General features: G+C 42.7%; 3 protein-coding genes across 17 annotated transcripts in view; 2 read left to right on the top strand and 1 right to left on the bottom strand.

Annotated features, from left to right (window-relative positions):
* nid2a (nidogen 2a (osteonidogen)) overlaps nt 1-9,136 on the top strand; it is a 34,246-nt gene extending 25,110 nt beyond the window's left edge. For 2 of the 14 annotated variants that reach the window (XM_078798131.1, XM_078798126.1), the window contains exons 31-52: nt 77-182; nt 272-396; nt 469-574; nt 648-772; nt 843-948; nt 1,412-1,536; nt 1,615-1,720; nt 1,800-1,924; nt 1,995-2,100; nt 2,180-2,304; nt 2,372-2,477; nt 2,552-2,676; nt 2,749-2,854; nt 3,024-3,153; nt 3,229-3,329; nt 3,410-3,582; nt 3,659-3,788; nt 4,786-4,957; nt 6,099-6,256; nt 6,346-6,469; nt 6,549-6,661; nt 7,874-9,132. In XM_078798131.1, the coding sequence (XP_078654257.1) occupies nt 77-182; nt 272-396; nt 469-574; nt 648-772; nt 843-948; nt 1,412-1,536; nt 1,615-1,720; nt 1,800-1,924; nt 1,995-2,100; nt 2,180-2,304; nt 2,372-2,477; nt 2,552-2,676; nt 2,749-2,854; nt 3,024-3,153; nt 3,229-3,329; nt 3,410-3,582; nt 3,659-3,788; nt 4,786-4,957; nt 6,099-6,256; nt 6,346-6,469; nt 6,549-6,660 (2,592 nt within the window). In that variant the 3' untranslated portion in view covers nt 6,661; nt 7,874-9,132. Of the gene's footprint in view, nt 1-76; nt 183-271; nt 397-468; nt 575-647; nt 773-842; nt 949-1,411; nt 1,537-1,614; nt 1,721-1,799; nt 1,925-1,994; nt 2,101-2,179; nt 2,305-2,371; nt 2,478-2,551; nt 2,677-2,748; nt 2,855-3,023; nt 3,154-3,228; nt 3,330-3,409; nt 3,583-3,658; nt 3,789-4,785; nt 4,958-6,098; nt 6,257-6,345; nt 6,470-6,548; nt 6,662-7,873 lie in introns of all 14 variants that reach the window. The other 12 variants (XM_078798133.1, XM_078798130.1, XM_078798129.1 and 9 more) reach the window with 12 other exon arrangements.
* Nucleotides 9,137-11,199: 2,063 nt separating this feature from the next.
* On the bottom strand, nt 11,200-13,471 carry sap18 (Sin3A-associated protein). Its single transcript, XM_058085989.2, has 4 exons — nt 13,281-13,471; nt 12,642-12,751; nt 11,538-11,660; nt 11,200-11,460 (listed from the first exon to the last, which is right to left on the bottom strand). The coding sequence occupies exons 1-4, from the start codon at nt 13,350-13,352 to the stop codon at nt 11,304-11,306; spliced, it is 462 nt and encodes a 153-aa protein (XP_057941972.1). The 5' UTR covers nt 13,353-13,471; the 3' UTR covers nt 11,200-11,303.
* A 520-nt stretch (nt 13,472-13,991) lies between these two features.
* On the top strand, nt 13,992-22,185 carry LOC131137685 (gap junction alpha-3 protein-like). 2 transcript variants are annotated; one of them, XM_078798153.1, is made up of 5 exons: nt 13,992-14,433; nt 19,565-19,643; nt 19,727-19,815; nt 19,883-20,433; nt 21,210-22,185. In XM_078798153.1, exons 3-5 carry the CDS (start codon nt 19,747-19,749, stop codon nt 21,955-21,957), a joined length of 1,368 nt encoding a protein of 455 aa, XP_078654279.1. In that variant the 5' UTR covers nt 13,992-14,433; nt 19,565-19,643; nt 19,727-19,746; the 3' UTR covers nt 21,958-22,185. The 2 variants fall into 2 exon arrangements, with proteins under 2 accessions (XP_078654279.1, XP_057941901.2); XM_058085918.2 differs by having other exon boundaries at nt 13,995-14,433; nt 19,565-19,616.

Genomic DNA, 22,185 nt, shown 5'->3' with positions numbered 1-22,185 from the left:
ACATACTACAAGATTAAAAGCACCATCATGTCTTTACGATATGATATGTTTTACTAAAGGGTATTGTATTTTATAGTGTCATGGTTCCAGTGGACATTGTTGGTGTGTGGACAGTCAAGGCCAAGAAAGACCAGGAACCAGAACTCCTCCTGGTACAACACCAACAGTCTGTGATAAACCAGGTGAGATTAAGCTAAATGTTTTAAAAATGGATTAATTAAAATGTATGAATATTGTCAGGCCGTGTATAACTGTGAAATGTACTTGACAGAAGGTCCTAAAAGTCACTGTGAGCATCACAGGGACAGTGTCCAGACCACCAGTCCAGAAGGTTATCCTATAGTAGGAGCTTTTGTACCTCAGTGTGATGCTAATGGACAATACACACCTCAACAGGTACATACTACAAGTGTGGTATATCTTCTGTATATAGTATCATGTACAGAAGATGACTAAAGTACATTTCAGTGTCATGGTTCCAGTGGACATTGTTGGTGTGTGGACAGTCAAGGACAGGAAAGACCAGGAACCAGAACTCCTCCTGGTACAACACCAACAGACTGTGATAAACCAGGTGAGATTAAGCTAAATCTTTGTATACTTGGTCATATTGTCAGGTCATGTAAATTCTGAAATGTACTTGACAGAAGGTCCTAAAAGCCATTGTGAGCATCACAGGGACAGTGTCCAGACCACCAGTCCAGAAGGTTATCCTATACTGGGAGCTTTTGTACCTCAGTGTGATGGTAATGGACAATACACACCTCAACAGGTACATACTACAAGTGCCATGGATGGTCTTTTCTATGTATTGGTTCACTCAAACCTAATTTGTATTTCAGTGTCATGGTTCCAGTGGACATTGTTGGTGTGTGGACAGTCAAGGCCAGGAAAGACCAGGAACCAGAACTCCTCCTGGTACAACACCAACAGACTGTGATAAACCAGGCAAGCTTAAGCTAAATGTTTTTAAAATGTATTAATATTGTCAGGTCAGGTATAATTCTGAAATGTACTTGACAGAAGGTCCCAAAAGCCATTGTGAGCATCACAGGGACAGTGTCCAGACCACCAGTCCAGAAGGTTATCCTATACTGGGAGCTTTTGTACCTCAGTGTGATGCTAATGGCCAATACACACCTCAACAGGTACATACTACAAGTGTGGTATATCTTTCATATATAGTATCATGTATCGTATCATGTACAGTAGATGACTAAAGTACATTTCAGTGTCATGGTTCCAGTGGACATTGTTGGTGTGTGGACAGTCAAGGGCAAGAAAGACCAGGAACCAGAACTCCTCCTGGTACAACACCAACAGACTGTGATAACCCAGGTGAGCTTAAGCTAAATCTTTGTATACTTGGTCATATTGTCAGGTCATGTAAATTCTGAAATGTACTTGACAGAAGGTCCTAAAAGCCATTGTGAGCATCACAGGGACAGTGTCCAGACCACCAGTCCAGAAGGTTATCCTATAGTAGGAGCTTTTGTACCTCAGTGTGATGCTAATGGACAATACACACCTCAACAGGTACATACTACAAGATTAAAAACACCATTGTGTCTTTACTATATGATATGTTTTACTAAAGGGTATTGTATTTTATAGTGTCATGGTTCCAGTGGACATTGTTGGTGTGTGGACAGTCAAGGCCAGGAAAGACCAGGAACCAGAACTCCTCCTGGTACAACACCAACAGACTGTGATAAACCAGGTGAGCTTAAGCTAAATCTTTGTATACTTGGTCATATTGTCAGGTCATTTATTGTATAACTGTGAAATGTACTTGACAGAAGGTCCTAAAAGCCATTGTGAGCATCACAGGGACAGTGTCCAGACCACCAGTCCAGAAGGTTATCCTCTAGTAGGAGCTTTTGTACCTCAGTGTGATGCTAATGGACAATACACACCTCAACAGGTACATACTACAAGTGCCATGGATGGTCTTTTCTATGTATTGGTTCACTCAAACCTAATTTGTATTTCAGTGTCATGGTTCCAGTGGACATTGTTGGTGTGTGGACAGTCAAGGACAGGAAAGACCAGGAACCAGAACTCCTCCTGGTACAACACCAACAGACTGTGATAAACCAGGTGAGCTTAAGCAAAATCTTTGTAGACTTGGTCATATTATCAAATCGTGTATTGTATAACTGTGAAATGTACTTGACAGAAGGTCCTAAAAGCCATTGTGAGCATCACAGGGACAGTGTCCAGACCACCAATCCAGAAGGTTATCCTATACTGGGAGCTTTTGTACCTCAGTGTGATGCTAATGGGCAATACACACCTCAACAGGTACATACTGCAAGTATGATATGTCTTCTGTATATCATGTACAGTAGATGACTAAAGTACATTTCAGTGTCATGGATCCAGTGGACATTGTTGGTGTGTGGACAGTCAAGGCCAGGAAAGACCAGGAACCAGAACTCCTCCTGGTACAACACCAACAGACTGTGATAAACCAGGTGAGCTTCAGCTAAATCTTTGTATACTTGGTCATATTGTCAGGTCAGGTATAATTCTGAAATGTACTTGACAGAAGGTCCTAAAAGCCATTGTGAGCATCACAGGGACAGTGTCCAGACCACCAGTCCAGAAGGTTATCCTATACTGGGAGCTTTTGTACCTCAGTGTGATGCTAATGGACAATACACACCTCAACAGGTACATACTACAAGTGTGGTATATCTTTCATATATAGTATCATGTACAGTAGATGACTAAAGTACATTTCAGTGTCATGGTTCCAGTGGACATTGTTGGTGTGTGGACAGTCAAGGACAGGAAAGACCAGGAACCAGAACTCCTCCTGGTACAACACCAACAGACTGTGATAAACCAGGTGAGCTTAAGCTTAAAATCGGTACATTATGTACTACATTCTCTTTGAAGTACCACCTTATCGTGGTGGAAGAGTGATTCTGGGGGGCGGGGGGGTTACCCTGAGCCTGAGGAATAGGAAGTCCCGGAGGATGCTCATAAAAACATGTTTGCTCATGTGTCACTCACAGCCCGGGTGCTTCCAACAGAGCGTCCAGAGAGCGTGTGTGAGCGATGGAGGACCAGCCTAATGGAGCACTATGGTTGGAAGCCAGAGCCGCAACAGTACCTCCCCCAGTGTGACCCGGAGGGACACTTCAGGTAGTCCACAAGAATCCCTTCTGAACACCACAAGCGTCCTGTGGGAGCTTCTGTTCAGTTCTTGCAACCTTTCAGTTCCGTCCAGTGCTACGGGGAGACCACCTACTGCTGGTGTGTGGACCAAGATGGGCGAGAGGTTCCTGGTACCAGGTCACATGATGCTGTCAAACCAGCTTGTGAGTGTTGGATCCCGCAAGAACCCGACGGAACCGTGTGATCCACCTGCTGACTTTTTTTCTCCCAAATTTCATCGCAGGCCTTCCCTCGGCGGCCCCACCCACCGTGCGTCCGCTCCCCCGCCCAGACGTGACCCCACCTCCTCACGCTGATGTCACACTGCTGTATGCTCAGGGACAGAAGATAGGAGCACTGCCCCTCAACGGGACCAGACTCGATCCAAGCCAGTCCAGAACACTCCTGACCCTGCATGTATGTGTAGACCAGTTCCAGTTGATCCGCTTTCCTAGTGTACATTGAACTTGAACGATGGGGTGCGTGTGTGCAGGGCTCCATCGTGGTCGGTCTGTCCTACGACTGCCAAGACAACAAAGTCTATTGGACGGATTTGTCTGCACGCACCATCAATAGAGCAGCCATAGCGCCGGGAGCCGAACCAGAGATACTCATCAGCTCAAGTAAGTTCTCGTGTACGGTAACGTGCCTTTTTACACGCTCAGATTACCCGTTTACCCGCCGGCTTCTAGCAGTAACACCTGTAGATACGGTATGTGTGAGTCATGAATGACTTGTTCAAAACTTTGAGGTCTTTGAACGACCGGGACTCACGGGTACTCTTCTCATCCCTGCTATCGCAACACATCATTGCCTCAAATCAACTCTCCTTTCCCCTTCGACAAAACAAACTCGCTCGGTCTCCGAGTTTCACTGACTCATGGGTCAAATGAACGGCTCATCTTCCACTGACTCACCTACAGATGAAGACTCGGGTTTCACTGACTCAAGGGGACTCTGCAGAGACAGAGGGTGCTTGATGGGAACTCGTGTTTCGCTGATTTGCAGGCGCTCGACAATGACTTGAGTGTTACTGACTCACGGGTACCTGAAGATTCGAGTTGAAGTGACTCAGCGGTGCTCGACAAAGACTTGGGGTTTGCCTACTCGCCTATTTATGAATACTCGAGTCTTACTGACTTGACAGAGTCTCATCCGTTGATGAAGAATCGCGCTCAACTGACTTACGACAACAAAGATTTGAGTTTTACAGATTCACGGGTACCCGAAGACTCGAGTTGAAGTAACTCAAAGGTGCTCGACACCGATTCACGGGTACTAAAAGACACAAGTCTCACTGACTCACGGGTACTTAAAGACACGAGTCTCACTGATTCACGGGTACTTAAAGACACGAGTCTCACTGAATCACGGGTACTTAAAGACACGAGTCTCACTGACTCACGGGTAGTTTCTACGCATGTGCTTAGTGATACTGAGTGAGTAAAAAGAGTTTGCTGTCACTGTTAACTATTAGCATGTAGCATTGTCTTCCTCCATCAGCACCACTACCGCCCCCCGGTGTTTGGGGGTCAGAGACGCAGACTGTACCTGATGTAGAAGCATGAGTACCAAAGGAGTACCATGTGGTTGATGTTTCCTTTCTCTGCCCCCTTGTAGATCTGGTCAGTCCGGAGGGTCTGGCTGTGGACGTCAAGCGAAGGCTGATGTTTTGGGTGGACTCCAACCCCGATCTGATCGAGAGGTCCAACTTGGACGGCAGCGACAGGAGGACGCTTTTCGACAGCAACCTGGTCAACCCCCGGGCCATCGTGGTGGTCTCGTCTACCGGGTAAAGTTCAGTCCCCCTGGTGGAGCAGATAGGAAGTGCAGCTCATCAATCATTTGTCGGCGTTTGATGTTTTTACAGCGCTTTTAGCAACATGTGTTTGCTATCTGGAAGACGTTGGGAGTGCTCGCTCTGAGACACACACACACACACACACACACTGTGAACAACACAAGGCCGTCATCAGTCAGACATCTGTTGTGCATCACTGCCACTAATCACATATCATCAGCAGATATATGTGTGTGTGTGTGTGTGTGTGTGTGGCGTGTTTGTGCATTTAATCCGTGGTTAAACACAACAGCTGTGAGCCAAATGCCAAAAATGTGGAAATACTGTACGTGTTAGACGTTGCACCTGAGGCCACGCTTGTGTACCGTACCTTACCCCAAAGATAATTAGTGCTTCACATGGCTACACTTATCTTTGTTTATGGAGCATGACACACACACACAACTCTGTGTGTGTGTGTGTGTGTGTGTGTGTGTGTGTGTGATAGCACATGTGCTGTGTGTAAGCTGTCACCCGCAGACAGACATGACACATGCACACCCTGATCGTCATTTGTATTTTTCACATGCATGGTGTTCCTAAACTGTCTGGCATCACATTGAAGGAAATACTCGCTCACGGTGCAACTAAACAAAACACGAGTTAACGCATCGTACAAATCCACAATAAAGCACTAAACATCACATCCATCCATTTTCTATGCCGCTTATCCTCACAAGGGTCACAGGTATGCTGGAGCCTATCCCAGCTGTCTTGGGGCGAGAGGCGGGGTACACCCTGGACTGGTGGCCAGCCAATCACAGGGCACATATAGACAAACAACCATTCACACTCGCATTCATTTCTATGGACAATTAACCTCGCATGTTTTTGGACCACTCGTCCACCATGCAGGCCCACAACATCACTTAAAGATTTTATTTCCAAACACCCGCAAGGCATGCTGGGTAGCCCAGCTGCGACAACAATATGAACTATGAACAATGTTGTCCATTAGCATCCCAAAACGTGGGATAGCTGAATGTTGGGAGAAAGATTAGCAAAAGCTACCCAGCATGCCTTGCGGCAGGGATATATATGTATATAAAAGGAAAGGCATGTGGAAATGAGCTTTATTTCCACTTCCCTGCAGTTCTCTGTACTGGACCGACTGGAACCGAGAGGCTCCCAAGATCGAGAGCTCGTCGGTGGACGGCCAGAACCGCCGGACGGTGGTGACAGACGGCATCGGTTTGCCCAACGCTCTGACCTATGACTCGTCCTCCGGGCAGCTCTGCTGGGCCGACGCAGGTGAACGAGAGTCCGATATACAGTCCCCCATGTCCCCACCCAACGGCGTCGACCTTTGATGATGCGAGCGCCTTTCCTGTCTCGTTCAGGAACCAAGCGGCTGGAGTGCATATTCCCAGACGGGTCGGGACGAAGAGTGATCCACCCCGGCCTCAACTACCCCTTCAGTATGGTTTACCACCACCAGCACTTCTACTACACCGACTGGAGGAGGTCGGTCTCGTCTTTCATTGCTCTTTAGCGCTCCGTGACGCTCCCCCTTCATGCGCTTCCTCTTCACCTCTCCTCGCAGGGACGGTGTCATCGCCGTCAGCAAAGACGGCGGCAAACTCACCGAGGAATATTTACCGGACCAGCGATCTCACCTGTATGGCATCGCCGTAGCAACGTCCCGCTGTCTATGAGGTAAGAACGTCCTCTTTTTCAATCGCCAAGCAAAGGAAGCTGCTAACGCTTCCAAATTAAAAGTTGGGGAATGCATTTAGAGTAGTTAGTGAGGAACTTGTCATTACTTACTTGGTAACTACTCTAAATGCATGTGCCCTAGTCATTGGTTCACCAGTAACTACTCTTAATGCCGAGTAATCACTTCCTCTGTAGCAACACTAAATATACATGCCCTAGACATTGGTTCACAGTAACTACTCTAAATGAACATGCCCTAGTCATTACTTCCTCTGTAACTACTCCAAATGCACAAACCCTAGGCACTGGTTAATCAATAACTACTCTAAATGTACGCACCCTAGTCATTACTTCCCCGGTAACTACTCTAAATGCATGTGCCCTAGTCATTGGTTCATCAGTAACTACTCTAAATAAACATACCGAGTCATTACTTCCTCTGTAACTACTCCAAATGCACAAACCCTAGGCATTGGACGCACCCTAGTCATTACTTCCCCGGTAACTACTCTAAATGCATGTGCCCTAGTCATTGGTTCATCAGTAACTACTCTAAATAAACATACCGAGTCATTACTTCCTCTGTAACTACTCCAAATGCACAAACCCTAGGCATTGGTTAATCAATAACTACTCTAAATGTACGCACCCTAGTCATTACTTCCCCGGTAACTACTCTAAATGCATGTGCCCTAGTCATTGGTTCATCAGTAACTACTCTAAATAAACATACCGAGTCATTACTTCCTCTGTAACAACTCTAAATATACATGTCCTAGACATTGGTTCACCAGTAACTACTCTAAATGAACATGCCCTAGTCATTGCTTCCTCAGTAACTCTCTACATGAAAGTGTCCTAGTCATTACTTCCTCAGTAACTACTCTAAATGCACATACCCTAGCCATTGGTTCATCGATAACTACTCTAAATGTATGTGTCCTAGTCATTACTTCCTCAGTAACTCGCCCCCGCCCTCCCAATGCCAGCAGGAATGTGTACCTGTGGCATCACGTTTGAGGTCCCCCCCCCCCCTCCCTGGAAAACCTGGAAAGTACAGAGCGTGTCACTAAACACTGTTATCTCCCACGGAGGCCATTGTGTAATGACGAGCACGCTGACAGCCGCCATCCTTCAGACGTCTTTGTTCAGGATGTTAGCTGGACCAGCCAGGTCCGCGTGTTGACAAATGTGACGTGTTGTCTGTGACAGGAAGCGCTAACAGCAGAGCGGCGGCCACGCGGGTCCTTTGGTGCTAAAGTTCCGGTTGTTTCGAGTCTAGGGCGTGATGGCCCCCCCCCCACCCCTGGTGTCCCTCGCGGAAAAGGAGGCTCCGGCAGGAGCGACATGGATTCTCGTGGAGCATCAAGATGTTCTACATTTGTCTCATACCTCATTTTTAAAGGCTTTTTCTACTCTATTTTTCTATACAATCTCTTCTTGTAGCGCCCCCCCCAGTCTATAAGTGAGGACATTACACCTGGATTGTTCCGACCTTCCGGTCGCTCATCACGGAAGGCTCACAGACCAGATAGGACAGCTCAGGTCTGTGCCCTACGTATACAAGAGCTGTCCTATCTGGTCTACTAGATAGAACTGCTGGAGTCTGGACTCCAGTAGCCGTTGAAGCCGTCTTGGATAAGAGTCTGGACGCCAGGCTAACATGGCCGCCTGGCATGAAGACGGGAAGCAGCCATCATGAGATTCCAACCATCAGCCATAATAAAGTCAATTCACCAGAAATAAGAGTCAGGATATTGGCTGAATAAAGGGCTACCTTTAGGACACAAACCTCATTTTGTTTCACATATGTTATACTCATCTCACCACTTTCTTCTCTCATTTACAATATTAAGTAATATTACTTCATTAGTATCATTATTATAAATTATTAGATTTTTTTTAAATAGTTTTTTCTCTCGCAAATTAGACATGATTCTTGAAATATTATGACCTTTTTTATTACGGAATTTATTATCATATTACTACTTTTTCAGAAATTCATTATATTCTTCTAAATTGACAATTTTATTTTCCTAAATATTGCTACTTTTTTCTCGTACACATGAATTTTCTTTTAACTTAATATTTACAACTTTATTCTTGTAAATTCACTTTTTTCCACACAATTCACTATTTGAATACGGTACGACTTTTTCTCAAACCGTTCTCGTAAATTTATGCCTTTATTTTTGTAATATTCCAACTTTTTTCCTTGGAAATGTACGATTTGATTCTGGGGATTTTTTACATTTGTACATTTAGGAATTTATTCTCATAATATTACTTCTTTCCTTTTAGATTTTTTGCATTTTTTTCTTCATAAGTTTATGACTTTTTCCTTGTGAATTTCATTTTTTTTCTTGTAAACTAATTTTCCAAAAAATCACAAGTGTAGAAATTTGTCAAAATTAAAATTGTAAATTTACAGGAAAAAAAGTTGGAAATTCTAAAGAATAAAATCATAAATTTAAGAGAAAAAAATGTTATTCTGATATTACCAATTGTTTCTTGTACAATGATGGATTTTCTCTTGAATTTACTATTTATTCTTGTGAATTCTCCACAACTTTACTTTTTCTCATAAAGGTACAATTTTATTCTCATGAATTAGAATTTCTTATAAATGTATGGCTTTTTTTTCTCATAAACTTTGTCATTTTCTAACAGGTTTTTTCTTTGTAAATGTACAATTTTGTTCTGGTGAATTTACAATGTTTTTTCTTGTAAGTATACCAGTTTTACCCCTTGTAAACACAGAGACAAGACCACATTGATACGTCACACTTACGTACGCAGTCAAGGAAGTTACAAGCACTTTCAAGGTCTGATGGCTCCTAATTCGGCACGGAGGTAAACATTCGGGATGTAATCCCAACATCTGAAGTACCTTTCATCAGATGGAGAATTACTACAACTTCTAATCCATTACGATGGAAACAGCGAGGTAACTATGAGGTCTTTGCATATCTTCCAAAAAGTGGTAACGTGTGTGTGTGAAAATGTCAGTGGTGTATACTTCTACGTTAGTTATACTTGGTTTTATTCCACGTTTTCATCATTTGCTGACTAATACTGACTCAGCATTTTTATACACCGGATGTGAGGACATTTCTGTTATGAGATAAAAATGACATCCACACTTTTTTACAAGCAGTGGGGTCAACGCTTGAGATAAGCAATTCATTTTCCTATTGCGCCATCTGCTGGCGTTGTGCTGATACAACAATATTCTGCCTCTGCTTTGCTCTCACCATTGTCTCCATATTCATAAGGCACAGCCAGGCCCAGCAGCCAGTCCACAGCCTCCGCTCTCTCAGAAGGTCCAAACGGACAGTTCAAGTCCTGCAGGTACTGCACAAAAGTACACGAAAACCAATAAATATTGATTGGAATAAACTTGTAATACTGTGAGGGGAAATGACGTCATTTATGGTACTCTCACACATGCGGTGGGGAACTTGAGACGAATGTAATATGTACAGTAAAGCTCTATGGAAAGATGTACATTACTGATTTACCACAACATTCCAAATTTATCTGAATTCTCAGTTTCAGAGATCATTTTTGGTGCATTAAGGAAAAAAAACATGAAAATGTCTTGAATGTGGTCATTATTCTGGGAACATTTATTATTCATAAATGCCTTCCCTGCCTTTCACAAGAAAACTCTACCTCTTAAATTTATAGACAAAAAACAAGCTGTGAAACTAGTGTTTTAAATCTAATGCGAACTCCTAGTTAAGTTAACGTCATTTTTCTCTCTTATGGGTATTTTGCTACTTTTTTATTGTTTGCCTTTATTTTGTCCTTTTTGTCTTTTGATTCTATAATAGCCTGCTATGACATTATTCTGGAATTTGCTTGAAGTTGTTGCCAATTTTGTATGTATATACTCTTTGTATGTGTTCTGTTCTGTAAAAAAAGTAAACACGCCGCTCAATCAAAAAAAAAAATGTCCTGGTCTGGTCAACTTCCTGGCTAAAGCTAGCATTAGCTAACATTAGCATTAGCGTCGGGTCGCCTTACGTAAGCTGGATAATTCAATTGGCCACAGTATTCATAGTATGAAGTATTCGTTTGCTGCTTCACAAGTTTCTCATAAAATGGACGTATTTTATTGTTTTACTCACCTGACGGATTGGGAGAAGTTGTACTCTGGACCCGAATGTACCCTGAATCCGAAGGCCGTCGCACACTGTTCGTAGTTGACATATTTGACAACAAACGCTTCCTACCGTTTCTTCTTCGTTGGTATTTTGCCGCCAATTTTGCCGGTTGGCGAGTGGCTTTGCCCATTGCTACGATACGTCAAAGTTGCCGCCATATTGGATGTCCCAAGGCTGGCTGTAAACTAATAGCAAAAGCAATGAAAACATAAAATACATTCTTTTTGGTGTCTTAACTATTTACCTCTATAAGTACTATATTAGTGTGTGCGTGAATGTATAAAGGAGAGGCATTAACAAGAATTTGGCTATTTTTTGGAAACCTCTGATTTATTCACATGTTTTTGATAAAGCAGGATGGATTGAAACTCGGGGGAAACATTTTTATTAAGCATGAAATAGTCCAAGATGAGAGCAAAAATAGTTGAGAATATAAAAACAAAAAAACAGCAGCGTGCTTGGGCGTGTTTTACTCAGAAGGGCCTCATCCGTGCACCGAGTGGTGGGGCTCTGTTGGGCGGTGTGATGGCGATGTCCAGGTAGTCTCCGATGTGGAAGCGCTGAGACTGCAGCGTCATGGAGTCATCAGCACCCTTCCTGCCCGACACCGTGTTACCAATGTCTTTGAGGCTGAAGGACGAAGGGGGAAAAAAGGAAAAAGGTTAACTCGCCGCTAGGAGTGGCACACATACGCTCGCCGCACTGACCGATAAACTTTCCCACGTAGGTCAGGGAATACGATGGAGAAACTGAAATGGGTTCCCTTTTTCCTGGCGTCTGGATACACCTCCTTCACAAGGCTGGTCAGCTCCCGCAAGGTAGCGTCCATCCTGGGAAAACACAAACGGCATCAGCCTTGACATCACGTACGGCCGCCATGTCCGATGTAAAGGATAAAATACCATTTTATGACCAGAACATTAGCGCTTCATTCCCGTTATATTGCCACTTTTTCCACACCCCCATTTTACAAAATGGGAATTTTATTTTGTTTTTCGTAACTCGCGTTTATATTTAAAATGTATATTTTGCTAAATTGACAACTTTTTTTCCTCATAAGAAAACAAACTTGTCATTTATTTGGAAATTGAACCCAGTGCAAAAGTTATTAGTTAGTACTATGGGAACAAAGCCCAAATATGATGGGAATAAAGTCAAATATTAGGGGAATAAAGTCAAAACACTATGGGAATAAAGCACAAATATTATTGGAATAAAGTCACAATGTTATGGGGGTAAAGTTGGAATATATTACAAGAATAAAATCAAAATATTCCAGGAATAAAGTCAGAATATTACGGGAATATATTACAGGAGGAAAGTAAAAAAAAATATTATGAGTATTGAAACATATATTATGATATATTATGGAATATTTTTATATATATTTATATATATATTTATATATTTATATATATATATTATGGAATATTATGATATATTCCAGGAATAAAGTCAAAATATTCCAGAAATAAAATCAGAATATTATGGGAATATATTCCAGGAATAAAGTCAGAATATTATGGGAAATATTCTGGGAATAACATATCATATTCTGAGATGTTTAATTAAGATTAAAATAGTCATATGAATATTCCCACTTGCAATGATAATATTCCAAATTTATTCTGGTAAAGTGGTGACCCCCCCCCTTCATATTTCGAGAATTACATTTCATATAATCGAGTAAAATGATTTATCCTATTTTTGTCTGACATTTATTGTACTTTTCTTGTGTGTGCTCTACTTCCATGTTGAAAAGTCAGCGATGGTGTGGAGTGGCATAATACGAGCGGAGCATCCCATCTCACCATGTATATATCTGCAGCTCGCTGGAGGGAACGTTGCCACGGGCAAACTCGTCGGGTCTGTGGTGTCTGCCATTGTTGGTGGTGAAGACGCGCAGGAGAAGGGGGCAGGTCTGTGACAAACACAATCAGATTGTAAATACTTGTGTCAGCACATTTATGTACACTCACTCGTGTCCAACAGAAAATTGAAATAGCTGTAATTCTCTGAGAATAATACATACACACAGTGTGCACTTCCTTCTGTGGCCACCAAGAGCCTTTGGACATTTTCAACATCCGGGTACCACCAAGGTACTTGTGCACTCAAAACGAGTATGGGAAGTGTGCCACACATCCAAAGCCTCGTTTTTTATACATTTACAGTCATTTTATCCATACACACATAACACCATCACAATGTTTAAGAATTTAAACAAAGCAAGATACAGTATGTTACGGTAAGTGAAATTGAAAAGCAGCTAAGCCGTAGAGATAATTAGCTAGACTACTTGGTCAAAACCGATACCTTCACGCACGTGGACGTCGAACACTTACTCTTGTCCGATATGAGCTTGGAAGCACACTTAAGTGCTCGTTAGCTTTATGTTAACAGCTAGCTCGACACCCTCGCTAAAGCTAAAAAGCGCTCAACTCCATTACCTTTTCCCTGTCGATTGGCTTCTCTGTTTCTTTCTTGATTTCTTCCTGCGTAATACGCGACTCCAGAGCCATTTTTAGGATTGTTGTGTTCGTCTGGATGACGGTAACACTTCATACAAGCCCGCTGCAATGTTACTGAATGCGTCTCGCTCACTGTACAATCGGACAAAAAGCGGATCTGTTTCCGGTACGCGGGACGTGAGCTTGTCGCCCCCTTTTGCTTGGGAGTAGTCACTACATCCGTTGGTTGGCTGATAAAACGATTGCAGATTAGATTTGACATGAAAATAAAATAGTAACTTTTTCTGGAAAACATATCAATATTTGAAAGTAAGTAAAAAAAATAAAACAATTTTCTGGAGAAAAACAACTAGAAATATTTGAAAATAAATTAAACGTAAAATGAACGATTTTAAAAATAAATAAAATTGGAAAAAATGTTTAGAAACGTATTTATAAATATCAAATTTAATATTTAAGAAACAATATTTTGGTGAAAAAATAAATATTTGATCAGAAAGTAAACTGTTTTTTATAAGTACAATATTTGAAACAAAGCAAAAATACAAACAACATATTTGAAAGGAAGTGTAATTAAAAAAAATATTATAAATTAAAATAAATACAATTATTTAATGTATTATTATATTTATATAATTTATATTATATTTATATTAATGTATTGACAATGTATATTTCAACTGGAAGTGTACGGGATGTGCAAGTCGGAAGGTGGAAAGGTGGAAGGCGAGCGTGACGTAGCGTTGCAGCGCCGATGACGGTGTTGTTGTTGAACTTGTCAAGTCTTTGCTGATTGTGATAGCCGACCACTTTAACACAATACATGCTCGCACTCCACCCCGCCCTCCTCCGGGCATGCCACCCACTCCGCCCCTCCCCACCCCCCACCCCCGTGGCCCCCGTGCACAGCAGGGTGGGGGGCGACAAGCGACAGAGGCGGATGGCCTTGGCCACGCGGGACTGCTGGTTCCACGCGCGCCCTGTCTTCATATTCACACTGGACTTTTCCCTCGTCCGTCTTCCTCCGCTTCCGCGTCCCCCCCTTCCTCGCCCGTTCCGTCGAGGGGCCGCCTCCCGCCGGGGGGAGGAGAAGGAGCTTGGAGAGGCCGGAGGAGTCTTGCCGGAGGAGAAGGTGGGTGCACAGGGATGGTACCATCCTCTCATAGGAAGCTGACCTTGGCGGGGAACAGGAGTGAGGGTCAAAGGTCATAAAGATGTAGAGCGTCGTCTATGCCGGTATCCATCCAATACTGAGACCACCCTACTGGCTCCACCCCCGTCCCCTAAGGCAGGAGGGTGTACCAAGGGTGTGTTTGTTTTTTTGTCCAAATAACATCGAAGGAAAGGAAAACAACAGCAGATGACCTCAGAAACCTCAGATTATACTATAATAATACAATAATACAATGGGAATAAAGTCTAATTATTACTGGAATAAGGTCATAAGATTTTAGGAATAAATTCATAATATTGTAGGAACAAAGTCATAATATTATAGGAATAAAGTCATGATATTATAGGAGTAAAGTCATAATATAGGAATAAAGTAATGATATTATAGAAGTAAAATCATAATATTATTGGAATAAAGTAATGATATCATAGGAATAAAGTCATAATATTATTGGGATAACGTAATGATATTATAGGGATAAGTCATAATATTATAGAAATAAAGTAATGATATTATAGGAGTAAAATCCTAATATTATTGGAATAAAGTAATGATATAGGAATAAAGTCATAATATAGGAATAAAGTCATAATATTATTGGGATAACGTAATGATATAGGAATAAAGTAATGATATTATAGGAGTAAAATCATAATATTATTGGAATAAAGTAATGATATTATAGGAATAAAGTCATAATATTATAGGAATAAAGTAATGATATAGGAGTAAAATCACAATATTATTGGAATAAAGTAATGATATAAGAATAAAGTCATAATATAGGAATAAAGTCATAATATTATTGGGATAACGTAATGATATAGGAATAAAGTAATGATATTATAGAAGTAAAATCATAATATTATTGGAATAAAGTAATGATATTATAGGAATAAAGTCATAATATAGGAATAAAGTCATAATATTATTGGAATAAAGTAATGATATTATAGGAATAAAGTCATAATATTATAGTAATAAAGTAATAATATTATAGGAGTAAAATCATAATATTGGAATAAAGTAATGATATTATAGGAATAAAGTCATAATATTATTGGAATAAAGTAATGATATAGGAGTAAAGTCATAATAAGGAATAAAGTCATAATATTACGGGAATAAACGAGAAGGTAAAGAGGTAGAGAGAGAGGTTGGGAGGTAGATAGGTGATGTAGCGAGAGAGGGAAGTAGACAGAGGTAGAGCGAGAGAGAGAGAGAGGTAAGGAGAGGTAGAGAGAGAGGTAGGGAGGTAGAGAGAGGTAGAGAGAGGTAGAGAGAGCGAGGTAGAGAGATTGGTAGAGAGATTGGTAGAGAGAGGTAGAGAGAGGTAGAGAGAGAGAGGTAGAGAGATTGGTAGAGAGATTGGTAGAGAGAGGTAGAGAGAGGTAGAAAGATTGGTAGAGAGAGGTAGAGAGAGAGAGGTAGAGAGAGAGAGGTAGAGAGAGGTAGAGATTGGTAGAGAGAGGTAGAGATTGGTAGAGAGAGGTAGAGATTGGTAGAAAGAGGTAGAGAGAGGTAGAGATTGGTAGAGAGAGGTAGAGATTGGTAGAAAGAGGTAGAGAGAGGTAGAGATTGGTAGAAAGAGGTAGAGAGAGGTAGAGATTGGTAGAGAGAGGTAGAGAGAGGTAGAGAGAGAGAGGTAGAGAGAGAGAGGTAGAGAGAGGTAGAGAGAGGTAGAGAGAGGTAGAGATTGGTAGAGAGAGGTAGAGAGATTGGTGGGAGGGAGGTAAAAGCTGTGTGGGGGGGCACAGAGGGGAGAGGCGGGTGGAGTGGGGGGGTCGTGTGTAACAAAGAGCGTAGGGACAATGTCCATCTGGCATCTTCTCTATTATGCGTGAGGACGCATGGCATGCAGTCACATGATCACAGCACCAGGTGGACGTGATGTCCGTACCGGCTGGAGCTGCGGCATGTGGCTCCTCGGGAGGACACCTTACTACTTCCTAGTTCCTACTTCCTATTTCCTACTCCCTACTTCCTACTCTTTCTCGTGCCTTCCCTGCACCACCTCTTGTTGACTATGTCACCTCCATGCTGCCATCTTGTTGACTATGTCACCTCCATGCTGCCATCTTGTTGACTATGTCACCTCCATGCTGCCATCTTGTTGACTATGTCACCTCCATGCTGCCATCTTGTTGACTATGTCACCTCCATGCTGCCATCTTGTTGACTATGTCACCTCCATGCTGCCATCTTGTTGACTATGTCACCTCCATGCTGCCATCTTGTTGACTATGTCACCTCCATGCTGCCATCTTGTTGACTATGTCACCTCCATGCTGCCATCTTGTTGACTATGTCACCTCCATGCTGCCATCTTGTTGACTATGTCACCTCCATGCTGCCATCTTGTTGACTATGTCACCTCCATGCTGCCATCTTGTTGACTATGTCACCTCCAACTTTTTTCTTATACATTTTCTTCTTATGACTTTATTCCCATAATATGATGACTTTATTCCAATCATATGATGACTTTATTCCATAGTAGGATGACTTTATTCCTCTCATATGTTGACATTATTCCATAGTAGGATGACTTTATTCCGATCATATGTTGACATTATTCCCACAATATGATGACTTTATTATCATAACAACATGACTTTATTCTCTTAATATTATGACTTTATTTCAATAATAATTTTTTAATCTTATTTATTTTATTATTTTTAAATAACTTCCTTTTCCACTCAAAAAATGTTTTTAGTTTTCCATCCCAACAAAAATCAGGTATGTTATTTTGTTTATTTACCCCCCCAAAACGTTTTTCTAATAGTCTCTATCCCAAAAATAACATTTTTATTTCATTCCGAATATTTCATTTCCCCCCCAAAAATATGTTTTTATTTTTGTTTTTATTTTTATCCCATGAAATAATGTGTTAATTGTCTTTTCAAATAATATTTTTTTCCCCCAAAATATGTTTTAGACGCCAAACGTTTGTAGCGCAGGCTTGGTTGCTTTAAGCGTAGCATGACTGACGACGACCTGCTAGCTCCTAGCTACTAGCAATGGCAGCGCTAACATATAGCGATCTAATATATTTAATTTTTCCACTGATTGTGTAAAAGGAAGACAGGAACAACAAACTAAAAGCATCTTACGCATTCACACATAATATCGACATTTAGGAGAGAATATGAAGCAAAATAAAAAGGCGAACCATACAGTGCTGGAGTCCATGTTTATGTGGTGCGTTCAAGGACGGCTAAACAAAGTGGGACAAAATGCAGCTTGCATTAAACATGCAAAACTAGGAGGTATGGGGGTTTTGGGGGGAGTGGGTTGAAGTCCATATTATTTTTTTAATAGAATAGAATAGAATTTAGTTTTTTTGGTTGTTTGTCATAATTTTATGGATTATTGCTAAATGATTGTTTTCATTTCCATCCAATGAGTGGATGTACAACACACACACACACACACCACACACACCACACACACACACACACACACACACACACTCCTTGGGAATGTTTGCATGCATGGCCGCTGCCTTGACGTCAGCAAGCAGACTTGCTCATGTGGACAGTTGCAAGAATGTGTGTGTGTGTGTGTGTGTGTGCAGGCGGGACAATGGCAGGCCATGTGTGGGAAGTGAAAGAGTGGATAACAGGTTGTCCCTGTTGAATGCTGGACTCATCACATCCCAGGAATGCTGAGGAGGGCAAATGTTTGCCTGGGATCAACCCATATGCACAAAAACACACACACACACACACACACACACACATGCACACGCACACACTCTTACAGTACCTTCCTCCAGTACGTCTCATCCACCAAAAGCTCACTAATGCACCAAGATGTTGTTGTATGTGTGTGTCTACTGCAAATGTACAGTACTGTATTGTACTGTACTGTACATTCTCGCAACATTACTCAAAAATACTCCAGAATTACAACTTTTTATTTCATGTCTAGAGGGCTCTAATTATGTGAAAAAAGTATTTAGAAGGTGGTAAATACATTTATTATGCCTAATGTGTCTTATTTTCTCTTATGATCTTTACTGTATTGGGTAATAGGAGTGTAAATGTGACTATAGGGGTGTTATGTCATGTCTAGAGGGCTCTAATCATGTTAAAATGTGTATTTAGAAGGTGCTAAACAGGTTTATTATGCCTAATATGTCTTATTTTCTCTTATGATGTCTACTATATTGGGTAATAGGAGTGTAAATGTGACTATAGGGGTGTTATGTCATGTCTAGAGGGCTCTAATGATGTTAAAAAGTGTATTTAGAAGGTGGTAAACAGGTTTGTTCTGCCCATTATGTCTTATTTTTTCTTATTATGTCTACTATATTGGGTAATAGGAGTGTAAATGTGACTATAGGGGTGTTATGTCATGTCTAGAGGGCTCTAATGATGTTAAACATTGCATTAAGAAGGTGGTAAACAGGTTTATTATGCCCATTATGTCTTATTTTCTCTTATTATGTCTACTATGTTGGTAATAGGAGTGTAATAGTGACTATGGGGGTGTTATGTCATGTCTAGAGAGGTCTAATTATGTTAAAATGTGTATTTAGAAGGTGGTAAACAGGTTTGTTATGCCCATTATGTCTTATTTTCTCTTATTATGTCTACTATGTTGGGTAATAAGAGTGTAATAGTGACTATAGGGGTGTTATGTCATGTCTAGAGGGCTCTAATTATGTTAAAATGTGTATTAAGAAGGTGTTAAACAGGTTTGTTATGCCCATTATGTCTTATTTTCTCTTATTATGTCTACTATGTTGGGTAATAGGCGTGTAATAGTGACTATAGGGGTGTAATGTCATGTCTAGAGGGCTCTAATGATGTTAAAAAGTGTATTTAGAAGGTGGTAAACAGGTTTTTTATGCCTAATATGTCTTATATTCTCTTATTGTATCTACTTTGTCGGATAATAGGAGTGTAACGGTGACTATAGGGGTGTTATGTCATGTCTAGAGGGCTCTAATGATGTTAAAAAATGTATTTAGAAGGTGGTAAACAGGTTTATTATGCCTAATATGTCTTATTGTCTTATTTTCTCTTATTTATTTTATTATATATAAGAAAACCAAACTGACTGCTTTTCTTACCTGCAGATATTTGCTGCCTGGTCGATGGCTTTCTTGCTGGCAACACAGCAACATTTCTGTGAGTTTTGCTTGTCTCACGCCTGAGGTGCGTGCATGGATGATGATGTCATTGATGTTATTGTTCCATAAGTTGTTATTTGTGTGATTAATTTCTTTTTGTCCTGGGAGGCTAAACAAGCGAGTGAAGCATGGGTGACTGGAGCTTTCTGGGGCGGCTGCTGGAGAACGCTCAGGAACATTCCACCGTGATCGGAAAGGTGAGCGATGGACGAAACGACCCCCCCGCCGACCCTCGGTGATAACCTCGTGGTCCTTCCCCCCCAGGTCTGGCTGACCGTCCTCTTCATCTTCCGCATCTTGGTGCTGGGCGCGGCGGCCGAAGAAGTGTGGGGCGATGAGCAGTCGGACTTCACTTGCAACACGCAGCAGCCCGGCTGCGAGAACGTCTGCTACGACGAGGCCTTCCCCATCTCCCACATGCGCTTCTGGGTGCTGCAGATCATCTTCGTGTCCACGCCCACCCTCATCTACCTGGGACACGTGCTGCACATCGTGCGCATGGAGGAGAAGAGGAGGGAGCGGGAAGACGAGAACAGGAAGCTGGGGCGGCACCTGGAAGACCATGACCCCCTCTACCACAACGGAGACGGAGGGGGTGGCTGGAAGAAGGAGAAGCCGCCCATCCGTGATGAGCACGGCAAGATCCGCATCCGCGGGGCGTTGCTGAGGACCTACATCTTCAACATCATCTTCAAGACCCTGTTTGAGGTGGGCTTCATCCTGGGACAGTACTTCCTGTATGGCTTCCACTTGAGACCACTCTACAAGTGCCGTCGCTGGCCCTGTCCCAACACCGTGGACTGCTTCATATCCAGGTCAGTGGCTTTTTACCACTTCCTCTACTCTTTACATACTCTTACTCCTACTTCGGGAGTCAGTCCAACTCCAACAGCCTGTGTCGAATACCCGGTAGTCAGTGTAAATACTTCATTGTGAAGTACTTCTGAGTCTTGTCTTTGTCAAGCACCCGTGAGCCAATGAAACTAGAGTCTTTGTCCAGTACCTGTGAATTGGTGACACTCAAGTACTTCTTGAGTACCCATGAGTCAGTGAAACTTCTTTTTTGAGAAGTACCTGTGAGTCAGAGATACTCCAATTTTTGTCAAGTACTCATGATGTAAATCATGTAAAAAATAATGTTTAAAAAAAATACTTTTTTGATAAAGTTTCAGATAGTTTTTTTAAATTAAATTAAATTAAATTAAATTAAATTAAATTAAATTAAATTAAATTAAATTAAATTAAATTAAATTAAATTAAATTAAATTGGATCTGAACGGATCTGATCGGATCTGTCGGATCTGATCTGATCTGTCGGATCTGATCTGATCGGATCTGTTGGATCGGATCTGATCTGTCGGATCGGATCTGATCTGTCGGATTGGATCTGATCGGATCTGTCAGATCTGATCTGATCTGATCGGATCTGATCGGATCTGATCGGATCTGATCGGATCTGATCGGATCTGATCCGATTTAATTCAATTCAATTCAGTTCAATTCGTGTTTGTTCAGATTTGTTCGAGTTCACTCGACGTGTTTTGTGTTATGCGGCCGGCGATCCAAGTCCTGTCCCCTGTCATCCACGCAGGCCGACAGAGAAGACCATCTTCATCATCTTCATGCTGGCGGTGGCCTGCGTGTCTCTGGTGCTCAACCTGTTGGAGATCTATCATCTGGGTTGGAAGAAAGTCAAGCAGGGCGTCACCAACGAGTTTGCCACCGACAACGAGTCGCTGCTGCTGGGCGCCGTGCGAGGCGGCGACCCCAAGACTCTTCCCAAGGAGGTCGGACCGCCCGCGGTGGACCGCTTGCCCACCTACGCCAGTGTGAGCGTGGCCGGGGCCAGCGAAGCCGAGGGCGGCGGCGACAGTCCCAACGAGGTGGTCTCCTTGAGTCCCGATGTGACAAGCGGTTCTGCCAAGTTGGCCCGCGCCATGCTGCACCCGGACGACCTCCTGTTGGAGTCTTTCTACGGCGGCGGTCGGCTGACGGCTGAGGAGCAGAACTGGAGCAACACAGTGCTGGAGCTGCGCGACGCAGACGGGAAAAACTCCAATCCCCCTCCCTCGCCGCGGATCTCCTCCGAGGAGGAGGAGGAAGAGGAGGACACGACGACTCCTCCTCCGCCCGAGGCGCAGCACTCCACCTTTCCCACGCTCCCCTGCCACGCCCGCCTCTACCTCCTCTCGCTGGAGGAGGCTTTGGCCAGCAAGGAGAAAGCGTTGCCGGGCGACCACGTCACCGTGGTCACCAAGGCCCAGATGCATCAGCCCCCCGACGTGCCAAAGCCAAGGAGCGGCGGCGCCCGAGCTCGCCCCGACGACCTGGCAGTGTAGCGACGCCGTGTCAACGCAAGCCGCGATGTCGATATTTTAGTCTGGACGTGACCTCCACCCAGGTCTGCTCGCCCGATCAGTGCCAGAGTGCCCCCCCCCCCCGCCTCTCCCGTGTACCTTCCTTTTTCATCATCTAATGCTTCAGAAACAAAACCCTGTGGCTGGCGTGTTCACCACCGTGGGCGCAAAGGTCGCTTACGCTTCATGGTTTTCCTGGGAGAAATCAGT

This window comes from Doryrhamphus excisus, linkage group LG17 (genome assembly GCF_037039965.1).
Source record: "Doryrhamphus excisus strain RoL-2023G ecotype Guam linkage group LG17, RoL_Dexc_Guam_v1.1, whole genome shotgun sequence".
In the NCBI taxonomy this organism is placed as follows: domain Eukaryota; kingdom Metazoa; phylum Chordata; class Actinopteri; order Syngnathiformes; family Syngnathidae; genus Doryrhamphus; species Doryrhamphus excisus.
Note: the sequence above shows the minus strand (reverse complement) of the source record. Positions and strands in the feature narration are given on the sequence as shown.

Bases quoted from the DNA above. Each gene is read 5' to 3' on its own strand.
- sap18 (XM_058085989.2), bottom strand. From the start codon at position 13,352: ATGGCTCTGGAGTCGCGTATTACGCAGGAAGAAATCAAGAAAGAAACA. The intron at 12,752-13,280 runs GTAATGGAGTTG...TGTTTGTCACAG, and splicing joins AGCCAATCGACAGGGAAAAG to ACCTGCCCCCTTCTCCTGCG. The intron at 11,661-12,641 runs GTGAGATGGGAT...GTGTTTTCCCAG, and splicing joins GAGCTGCAGATATATACATG to GATGGACGCTACCTTGCGGG.
- LOC131137685 (XM_078798153.1), top strand. From the start codon at position 19,747: ATGGGTGACTGGAGCTTTCTGGGGCGGCTGCTGGAGAACGCTCAGGAA. The intron at 19,816-19,882 runs GTGAGCGATGGA...CTTCCCCCCCAG, and splicing joins ATTCCACCGTGATCGGAAAG to GTCTGGCTGACCGTCCTCTT. The intron at 20,434-21,209 runs GTCAGTGGCTTT...TCATCCACGCAG, and splicing joins GTGGACTGCTTCATATCCAG to GCCGACAGAGAAGACCATCT.